Consider the following 11,085-nt stretch of genomic DNA (forward strand, 5'->3'; position numbering starts at 1 on the left):
CAGCCGTGCTACGTTGAGGAGGTGCTATAGTGATGGAAAACCGTAACAAACCGTGTCGAATCGAGCCGTGCCGTGCCGAGCCCAGGTGAGCCATGCTGGAACTGTATGGTGGAAACTATTCCACTGTTTACACCAGAGTATGTGATCGGAGTGTGTAGAAAATGAAACAATAATAACAAAATAATAATAATAATGATCGCTGTATCTCTCGCTGCATCTTAATCTAATTTCACAATACCGGTGTGTGAAGTATATGTGAGGAAGAGGAGGATGATGAGAGAGAATCTTACTGGGAATAAGTCTGCCTCCTGTGAAAAGTCCTTAGGTGACTTTGTTCGACCTCGGTATTTCAACGTTGGCAATAATGGTGTTACCTCGAGAGCTCAATATTTTCCCATGTGGTTCTTGGTATGAAAAGTTTAGTGTGTAAGAATTAGTGAAATCTAAAGGGGAAACTGTAGAGTGTAACAATCACTATTGCGAAGCGTGTCAGGGAAACACAGAGAACGTCACATGCCAAAAGGAAATGCAATGAAACGCCGGCTGCTGTGGAAACACGGAGACCCCTGTAAAGCCACGCCCCTTCCTACTGCACTTATTAAAAACTATATGGAAACAAACTCCACACCTTAACAAACTGACTTATGGCTGATATGTTCAGTTTATGCCAACAGACCCTCCTAAATGTCACAAACTGGACAAAACAAATATAATATAACCATTATACAAAAATACACCCATAAATATTGCACATTCATAACGATAACAGTATATACATATGGTAATTAGTTATAATGGACACATTATCAATATTGAGTGATGTCATAGTGGACATGTATAGAGAGACATTCTTTAATATGTGGAAATATTATTATTATTATTATTATTGATTAGATATGTGAAGGTAGATGATTACAATTGGATGGACCTTTAAAAAGTCCCTATTTTTTCAAAGACAACAGGAACAGTACAACAAAGAAGTTGAGTAGAGAGCCTTATTTGGCAAGAATAAATAAAAATGTGAGATGGAGCCAATACTGCTGTGTTCTTTGCTGTGTATAGGCCTTTGTTAAAATAAAAAAACCCACATAGTATTACCGTGTTATTACATTTAAGTATACAGACTTATTGTGTTTACACAGTTCACCCAGAATAATAAACAGGTTTTACCTCGTGTGAAAAATCCTATGCTGCACGTCGAGTATTGATAAATACTGACATGAGCCAGTATCCAGTCTCTGAGCTGCCAATCATTATCAGTCAGCCTCTGCGTCCTCTGCTTCCCTCTGAGATTATTCTGTCGTCCCAGTCCTGAGTGTATTTTGTCTCCATCTAGTGTTCAAGAGGCTGCAGATTAAAGAATACTGATAAATGACCAAGTACAGTCTGAGGCAGGGAGAATAAGGTACATTATCATAAAAATCAGTTTATTGCAGTTAAAACAGAGATATTGTGACACAAAGAACGAGAAGGAACTGCGTGTCACGGCAGAAAATTGCACTAGACGGCTGCACAACATTACATTTGTACATTACTATCGTACGTTATGTTGTTATTAGAGTTCTTTAATGACTAGTTCACTCTAGTATATATATATATATATATAGTAAACACACACAAATCATCATTTTATGGCTTCTGCTCCACCCATTGATATTGACGTCATCATCAAAAATGAGTTCAGATGAGTTTGTTTAAAAAAAAAACTTATTGCAACTTTTCCCTCTGCTTCATTTTTTTCTGTTATTTTTTTTTTTAATATTTTGATGAATAAACGGTTCATCTATCACACGACAACAACAACCACTGTAATGAAAATACCAACATGTTCATTCAGCAGCAGAGTGGCACCGACAGTAAGGAAATTACCACCAGGTCTCGAGAAAACAGGCAAAACGGATTCAAAAAATAACAATTACATTTGTGAATAATTACTGTCAAAATGGGGACAGACATGGGATAAAAGCTGACGTCACCCTCCACACCACTGTCACGTAAAATCCAACACAAATGCACGCGAACGCGACACGACATCTAGGATTTCTACCAGCGTTAGTCGCCTTTTATTATTCAGCGAGGAAGCGGCAGGAGAAAGATGGCAATAAAAGGCCCAGAGTGACTGCAGGCAGCCCTCTCAGTCAACTGCACCCCTTATGTGTTTGTTTGTTTGTTTGTTTGTTGCAAAGACAACACATGACACAATCACATCATCTAAACAAACACGAAAACCCACCAGCACAAAACTGCACGACGGAGACGCAGGGACCGCGGTCAGGGAGATGGAGGATGAAGGATGAAGGATGGAGGATGGAGGATGAAGGATGAAGGATGGAGGATGGAGGATGGGGATCAAAGGACACAACAACACTGTTTTGATGACGTCATGAGGGGGATGACCTGCTCTTGACACACCAGGGGAACAGGAGATACATTTACATTTACACAACATAAATGTCTGTGGATTTATAGACACACACACACACACACACACACACACCTTTCACTTACACAATTTGACATAATCTATGCCATTTCCTTTGGCACAGGACCTCCAAAGCATTTACACCTGTCTCGTCCGAGCAGAATTTATTTCTCTTATTGTTATGGAACAGATTTTTTCCTTCTCGTGTAGCTGACACTGAGTTTCAATTTCAGGTTATTTTTACTGTATTTACTCACAGCTTGTAAAATGCAGCAAAACCGTAAGACATCAAACATACTTGTCTACAAGCTGTTGTTTGTTGCCTCTGTCAGCTTAAAAACAAACAAACAAAAAAAACGGTTATATCCCAGAGGAGCAAACAAGAAGGCTTGTTATTGTACAGAGTAGCTCACACATCGTGAAGCTATAAAGAAGACAACCTTGCACGGACGTCCGAGGCACACTGAAGAACGGGGGGAGACAAGGAACGCCAGGATAATGACAGGATACGTTTGGTAAAAGATTATAGCTAAGATTAATGCCTTCGTCTTAAATTAGTAACTTGCATCCAACAAACATTAGCCTCATGTGTTGCTCTGAATACGTATTGCCCAGTTCAGGATTTTGTGCATTTAATGTATATGTTAAATGTAAACAACCCCACAAATATATTATAGTGTACATTTACTCACCAGGTTCCTACATCCAACATAACGTCCTGATTGTGAGCCACAGCTTTTTAACTCCAGCCAGGCAACTGATTTCAGTGACGTGCCCACAATGCATCAGTGAAATAAGCTGCCTGAGACCTCTGCTGCAGGACAGTACTGTGTTATCACTGGTCACATGAGGCTCGGACAACAATTTCAAACACCGGACAACGTTTTGATATTCAGAAGAGGAGTTGTTCTGGATGCAGAAATAATCTCATTTTGAGTCAAGGTGAGGAGCCACACAAGCACAGTCTCCCAGATTACACGATAAAATGGTTATGGTTAAGATCTCCTTTCTTTTATTAGTATTAGTCCCAGATTTTGTAATGTCAGTCTTTACCTGTCCACAGGGAGTGTGTCCATCTTTGCACAAATAGGACAAGTGTGATTATGTGGCTCTGCCAATTGACATCCCATTGAAGCAACAAGACTATTTCTAACTCCAGAGCAGCTCTGCCTCTGAAAAAAAATACTTGCACAAAGTAAAACTCAAATCGTCTGGGACCGAGAGGTTACATGAGACTGCAGTTTTCCGTCTGCTTCTTCAGGTCTTCCAGCGTGGCCTGGGCTTTGTCCTTCAGCTGGTCGATGTCCACGTTCTGGATGTTGGACAGCTGTCCCAGCACCGACTGCTTGTGTGCCTCCTCCTGGTTGTCTTCAGCGATCATCTTGGCCAGCTCTGTGGGCAGCTCGACGTCGTCGCCCGCCTGCTGGATCTGGGTCTCGTCCAGCTCGTTCTGAAGACGGACACACGGCAGACAATGTGTATACATGCAGTGACACGGCCAACAGGCCACAGAGAAAGAAGGACAGTGTTGAAATGGTGGGACAGTGCAGGCCAGTTAGCCACAGTGAAGTTTGGAACAGTGCACCTTTATGAGTTGTGGCTAAACTGTAGCTGTGTCGCCGACGGAGATATTCAGTGTGATGTCATACCAGCAGGACACACATTCAAAAAAGAGCAACAGTGAGGAATGTAACTGTCTAAAGCAGGGGTGTCAAACTCAAATGACCTGGGGGCCAATGAGCATCTAGTCTGGTCAAGAGGGGGCCGGTCCAGAGAAAAAAAGTGGAAAATAACAACTATTTAGTAATGGGTGGGAAATATATAAGATTCACTATAATATTAGATAGAATTGCAAAGTAAAAGTGCTTGTTTTGTTATAAAATGATGTATACTTCACAATAAAAACACATTTATGATGCACAAAAACGGAGAAATAAATAGAAAAACTAAATTAAACTATAATTAAAACAGCTTAAATATGTGTAATTTAATTTAATTTAATTTAATTTAATTTAATTTAATTAAGCAATGATTACAACCAAATGTCTTATTACTATTATAATACGCTACACAACACTGTGATAGTTAACCCAATGGACGGATCGATTATCTTGGCACCCTTCTCAACGTTTCACAATGGAAACACAAACAGTCGCTCGCCGTGCCAAGCTATACCACCGGGCGGAAACAATATGTGAGTTCTTTACCTTTGGTAATCTGTACTTTTCCCGGAAGTGAGTTCTCACTGTTGCTCTCTCAGCTTTCTTCTGGGCAAAATTTGCTTCTCGTTCTTGTCTGTAAGAGAAAAAAACAACAATAATAATATCGGCCCAAGATCATCTCACCTTCAAGGTTCTAAGTGCACGATCTATCACCTATATTCCACCTGCGGTAACACTGCCAACTCTGAGCATGATGAAAATCAGTTTTCCCTCAGAGTCGCGTGTGCATTTGCATCACTGCTTTGAGAGCATAAGGCTCTTACAGGATTAAGAGCCCTGGAGGCCTTGAGACCGAGTGTCACCATGGGTTCTCCTCCAAGTACTGGGGGTCGAACTGGCAGTAGGTGGAGCAGCAGCGACGATGTCATTGGACAGAGGGCAGAATGAGATGCAGCACTGTGGTAGTCCACATCCCAAAAGGTTTGAAATCCCTCCGAGGAGCGCTGGGTTGACAGAGGTGACAAACTCACTGCAGACTCTTCAAGGCTAATATTCATCTTTTCAGCATGGAAACCCTGAAGTACTTGGATATTTTTTAGAGTGTTGAGTGTTGTCCCTTCTGACTGTATCTACAGTGATGTGATGCCTCCAGCAGAGGGCAGAGATTTGGCTGCTGGCAGTGCTCGATTTATAGTTCTTATAGTTGTCACTCATAGGTTTTTATGCAAAATTTTGCTCAAATGCCTCCGTAGGATTGTGAGTCAACGACATGATGACTCAATGCTGAACTTAACAGACTGCATTGGCCCCCGAGGCCACACACACACACACACACAGTGTGATTACACTGACAGAAGAGCACGTTTTTGATGTTTTCCACCGCAGAGCGTCGAAAACCAGCAGCATAATCTAAAGGTTGTGCCCAGCGTGTCGGGACAAGTCAGTGTAGCCAACGGGCCAAACACTTGAGACTAAAGATACTGAAAATGACAGCTTTCATAGATTACAACACACATTATGTACAAAAGATTAAAAAATGGCCACCATGTATCCACAGAAAACAAAGATATGAACAAATGTTAAATATCACTTTCAGACACACTGTGGAATACGTGTTCTGAAAATGTTGAAACACACTGAACAGGCTTAAAAATGTATGTTCGGCTGATGAAAATGAACAGAACTAAACAAAGATAATCTCATCCCCCGAAGCATAAGTGGGCTGGACATCTTATATCACATTATCTTTTTTTAGCCAATGAGCAGAGTGCTCCTCTCTCAAGGGCGTTAGATGACCAGGGGTTGTCACTGTTGCTCATGAAGTGCTGAGGGTGATAAAAATGTGACATGCCCTCTTCACCCCTCCTACAACCTTATTCTGCTCTAATCTGAGCCGTATGGGGGCTTTGCCGTGATCTATGCTCGCGTTTAGCTCCTCTGACAAATAACTCACTTCCACTGAAGGTCACGCCGCGACAGCAGAGCGTCAAGCATCTCACCACAGGCCTCCTGTGGAGCTCAGTGGGCTGATCTTCGTGTTAATACTGCCAGAGTTATGGGACTTCACTTCCCACTCCTTAAAATATCTGCACATGCCACCATGAGACACACTCTATAATCCCTAAAGTCTGTGTAAAAAAAGAAAAAAGAAAAGCAGAAAAAAGTGAACAGTGAAGGTCTAATATGGGATGTGGGCCCCTGCTTTAAGGGAGGCATCACACTAATCAATAGTGAGTCATTGTCTGCTGGGTGAACTGTTGGCCAAATGACCTTGTTGTTGTTCTCAGATTGTCTTTCAACAGAGCCAGGAGATACATATCCAAACAAATGTGTCAAGAACATCTAGATATTTCAGGTTTTATGTGACAGACACACGAGAAAAGAGAGTTGAATAACAGACGAGATATATATATATATATATATATATATATATATATATATATATATATATATATATATGAATATATACATATATACATATATATATATATATATATATATATATATATATGTATATATACATACATATATATACATATATACATACATAAATATAGATGAGTAGAGAGATGTATCTGGTTTCATCCACCTCTTGTGCCACAATGTTATTATATAAAATTTGCCTTAAATTCACCCAATATGAATTCATATTAGTACATTATTGGCTGTTTTCCCCTCAGACTCTATCCAAATACCACAGATTCATTCATTCTTACCCCTTACGCACAGTATGGGCACGTTTTTGGGTTTTTGGTCGCACGAATCCTTGCAAACATCACTATGTGGAAGACTGACTCCAGGTATTCTGGCATAAAAACGACTCTTTTTTTTAATATAAATTGCTCTATTTGCTCAGAGAGTGGGAGCTCCCTGGGCGAGAGGAGCAGCTGCGTGCGGAGCGCTCGTGTTAATGCGAGCATGAATGCGTAAAAAGTGCGCGGCGCACTGGGAGCGCTCAGCTATTTACACACGAAAGCACACACATACACGCACGCACGCAGTCTAAATGTGCCACACTTCCACAGTTCCCCCCTACACACACACACACACACACACTGAAACACAACTTCACAATCACAAGCCTCAGCCACGTTCCTTACTTTTCCTCCTCTAACTGTTGCTGATATTGTTCAAATTCCTCTTCAGTCATTCCCTTCGCGGCGGCATCTGACTTCTCCGCCTCGGGTTTCTCCTCCGTCAGTCCGCCGGTCAGGTTCTTCAGCTGTCCTCCCACCACGTGTTTCACCATGAAAGCCATGGCTGCGCCTCGGAGACTCCTCTGTGTGAACGGAGTTAAGTTGAAAGTCTTGGTGCGCGCTCTTGGATGCGAGCGGCGGCGGCGGCGGACGAAAACGCGTAAAACGATACTTCGGGGTGGGGTGGGGGTGGGGGAGTGTCGCACGAGCGCAGGCAACTTTGAGAAGCTCGGGTGGGAGCGAGGAAACCGAATGGAGATGCGATGGTTCCAGCGGGAGTGGTCTGGGAGGCGGGAGTTTCAGCACCACTGACCGTGGACAGCGCAGCGCCGTGGTGGAGGACGGATAGATGGATGGATGGAGACGCGCTGCTCCGTTATGAGTCAACAAGTTTGGCGGTGAACTCTACCAATCCTGAGACTGCGTCCACAGACACTGTCACTCCCCCCACCCAATCCCACGAAGCACCGTCGGACCGGGCTGTACACATACACGAGATCCCGTGATTCACCGTGTGATTATATACCTCGGGATGGAGACAGACAGACAGACAGACAGGACTCCGCGGGGACACACAACACGTGACGAGGCTCGGTGTCCGCTGGCTGTTTTGGTGCCTCTGTGGTTTATTTCTGTGCGCACTGAGAGCCTAATAGTCGTGTGTCAACACTCAAAGAGCTTCCTAATTGCAAATTAGTCAAATGGCTGTCAATTCAGTGGGGCGTGAGAACATTTACTGGTCTAATCGCTTAGAAATTATGAGTCTTCTTCTCCACAAGAGATTGTTTCAGCTCCAAGATACTAGTGTGACATGATGGAGACACGTTTGACATCCGTTCACATTCAGTGTCCTTGTAAATGTCCCTTAACATGCTGCTGGAGTAAAGGTCGACCCCCTCCATTTTCATAATTTACAGCAATTCAGTGCACAATGTACAAGGTGTTGGTTTTTTTGGCACATCCATCGTTCCTAAGCAACCAAAACCTGTGAGCTGCTGAGATGAAGTTGCTGCAGCCCCTGTGGTTGAATTAATATATTAAACTAAGTGGAAACAACGTAATAATAATAATAATAATAATAATAATAAAGAAAAGTGTATCACCAGCTCTGCTTTTCTCTCACCCTAGTTTTGCTGATTGATGGGTGTGGAGCATAAAAAAAAAAGAGGACAAATGTGCATGTGAACGACATTTACACTTCAGCTCCATCTGGCTCTCTGAAGACAGAAGCGGCAGCGTCAATATTGTGCTACTAAAGCCAGACAAACAAACAGAATTCTACTGCTACAAAAACCCAAGTGGTTAAATGCTACTCGCCTCCAAACACTGCGACACTCAGGTCTGATAGTGTTGCCTAGATTATCCGATAATGATGTTACCTTGTTTCTGTTTACGACGAATAAAGAGAAGCAGCATAACGACACCAAACACTGGCAGCATTTATCAAGTTTCTGATTATTCTGACAGTAAAAATAACTCGGCATATTATCCCCACAGTCACTCATGTGAGTGAGGTGTGTGTGTGTGTGTGTGCGTGTGATTTCAGGTCCTTATATGCTTGTTAGGCTGTTTATAAGGTGTTTCTGTGACACACGGTGACATGTTGTGAGGCAGCGTTCAGCTGAAAAGCCTCTCTACTCAAAATATGACCAGTGTGTGTGTGTGTTTTAAATCTCTGTCTCACTCTCTCTCAGTCAGATTCTTGACATCTAAAGTGTGAAAAAGAACTTTGATCACAAGTCAACAACAATTTCAGCGTCCTGATCTTCGCAGCAGTCTGACACCGCGCCTGGCCTACTTTCCCCAGTCCCTGTGGATCAGCACAGACAGAGAGCGCGTCTGTGTCTTCTTCTTCTTCTTGTTGTTGTTGTAGACTCATAGTGAGGCCATGTTAGTCTCTACCCCCTGAGTAAGTGCCCTCTTATTCACAGTGAATGAAATCAGAGCTGTAACCCTCTCGGACATTGACTAACGAGGCAGAATTAACTTCAACATCAGTTTCTGTCCCTTTGTTTTGATTTTCACACCCACGAGATTATTTCTCAGTTTCGGTCTCACTCACTTTTTAATGAGTCGTCACAGAGACCTGACTACAGGTGGCGCACAACAGGAGGTTTCAGACCAAGATGGCGCACACACACGTCTCACACACACAAATGACAAGTCTTTAATAACTTAATATGATAAGAACTGTTGAAAATGAGCTGGTGATGTGGACACGATTCACCACTCGAGTGTCTTTACACTTAAGGAAACTGAGTCCTGTCTATCAGTGGGAGGAAACATGGAGCAAGGATGAGAGTTAAAGATATACCTTTTCTCCGTATTGAAAGAGACGTTCAAGGACATGATTTATCTTTGTAAAATAAATAAATAGATAAAATGAGACTAGAGGAGTTGATGAGTATCTGCCACATGGGACAAAAGAAGTGCTTAAAGCTGCTGTAAGCAATGTCATCTTCTGGTTAACCTTTTGCCCTTTGTTGCCGTTAGTATTCTTGAATATGAACATGTCTGTTGAGGGGAGTCATGTTTTCATTGACAAGCGTCCTCACCTCATGTCCACCTCCTTGCTTTGTTCTGGCTCCTGATTGGATTAAAAACGGTTGTGGGTCACTTGAGATGTTTCCGTCCTCAGAGATGAGATTACATGCAGACAGAAGTACAGGAGCACTTCTCCGCTGCATCACAGTCCAAGTTTCCTTCCCTTCGTGACAAGTGCCCAGAAGTTAAGTCGCTGACTTTTGACATTTTAGCCTAAGTGACGCTGGCACATGTGAGGCTGATTGGAGTCATCGCCGATATTTCCACCAGGTGGGGTCACGGCAGAACGGCACCATATGGTGGCAAGAGTCTCACAGCAGCAGAGGTGGTTTGATGCCCCGCAGGGTGTCCGGGAGGTGTTAAACCACACTGTGCGCCAGAAAGGGAAGTGTCCACACAGCTAACATCAACCAACTCCACATGACCTGAATATTATGTCCACGGTACGGGAGAGCCCTTAGACAGGACATGGATAATTTTTGGACACATTTGAGTGTCTTTTGACTGAGTTGTGTGCCGTGCTGAAGTCAGCTCCCATAGAGTGAACAAAGCGGCAGTGATGGACAAAAATAGTTTGACTGAATTTCACTTTACACTGGGAACGAGCTACAAAGATATTCTCAAAGGTCTGGCATGGCAAGGAGTCATCATTACCGAGAGGCTTCTGAGCAGAATACTGCGAGCCAGCAAGCTTTACAGCAGCAGACGTATACGACTTGGATGCCAGGACACAGGCTCTTGAAAGGGACCATAGTTACAGGGAGATGTACACAAAACGTAAACAAGGTTTTCGTATCACAGGATCCTCTTCTCTCTCTCAGAAGGAAGCCACAACTCAATGTTTTTCATTCCTACACATTATACATATTTCATAGCCTCTGTCTTTTAAATGTCATGTAGAGAATGACCTTTCCAAGAGCCCAGATTTTCCTTAGTTAAAATGAATACTTGTGCTAATGCGCCATTAAAAAAACAATCAGACCCCCTTCTTTTCTGCTCATCATTAGTGTGATGTGTGAGAGTTTTGTTTTTTCTTATTTCTAACAGATTGTCAAGCTGTGCCTGTGGGAAACTGACAAGAGTGTAAATTGCGTCCTATCATCAATCACAGTGGGTTAATATGTGGTTAATAAAGACCTAAAATGATGCGTTTGGTTTTGTGGATGTGAATCAATCTCAACCCCACAGGCAGAGCTGTTTCTAGGTTCTCTGGGGGCTCCCACTGTAACACTTGTCTGTCCGTTGGGGCCGTTGCAACAGC

The 11,085-nt window shown here is 42.8% G+C and overlaps 1 protein-coding gene across 1 annotated transcript; it reads right to left on the reverse strand.

The window, feature by feature from the left end:
* Positions 1-1,401: 1,401 nt before the first annotated feature.
* On the reverse strand, positions 1,402-7,776 carry cplx3b (complexin 3b). Its single transcript, XM_044030376.1, has 3 exons — positions 7,185-7,776; positions 4,630-4,717; positions 1,402-3,872 (listed from the first exon to the last, which is right to left on the reverse strand). Exons 1-3 carry the CDS (start codon positions 7,340-7,342, stop codon positions 3,648-3,650), a joined length of 471 nt encoding a protein of 156 aa, XP_043886311.1. The 5' UTR covers positions 7,343-7,776; the 3' UTR covers positions 1,402-3,647.
* Positions 7,777-11,085: the final 3,309 nt, after the last annotated feature.

Source organism: Solea senegalensis, linkage group LG7 (assembly GCF_019176455.1).
Source record: "Solea senegalensis isolate Sse05_10M linkage group LG7, IFAPA_SoseM_1, whole genome shotgun sequence".
NCBI lineage: Eukaryota > Metazoa > Chordata > Actinopteri > Pleuronectiformes > Soleidae > Solea > Solea senegalensis.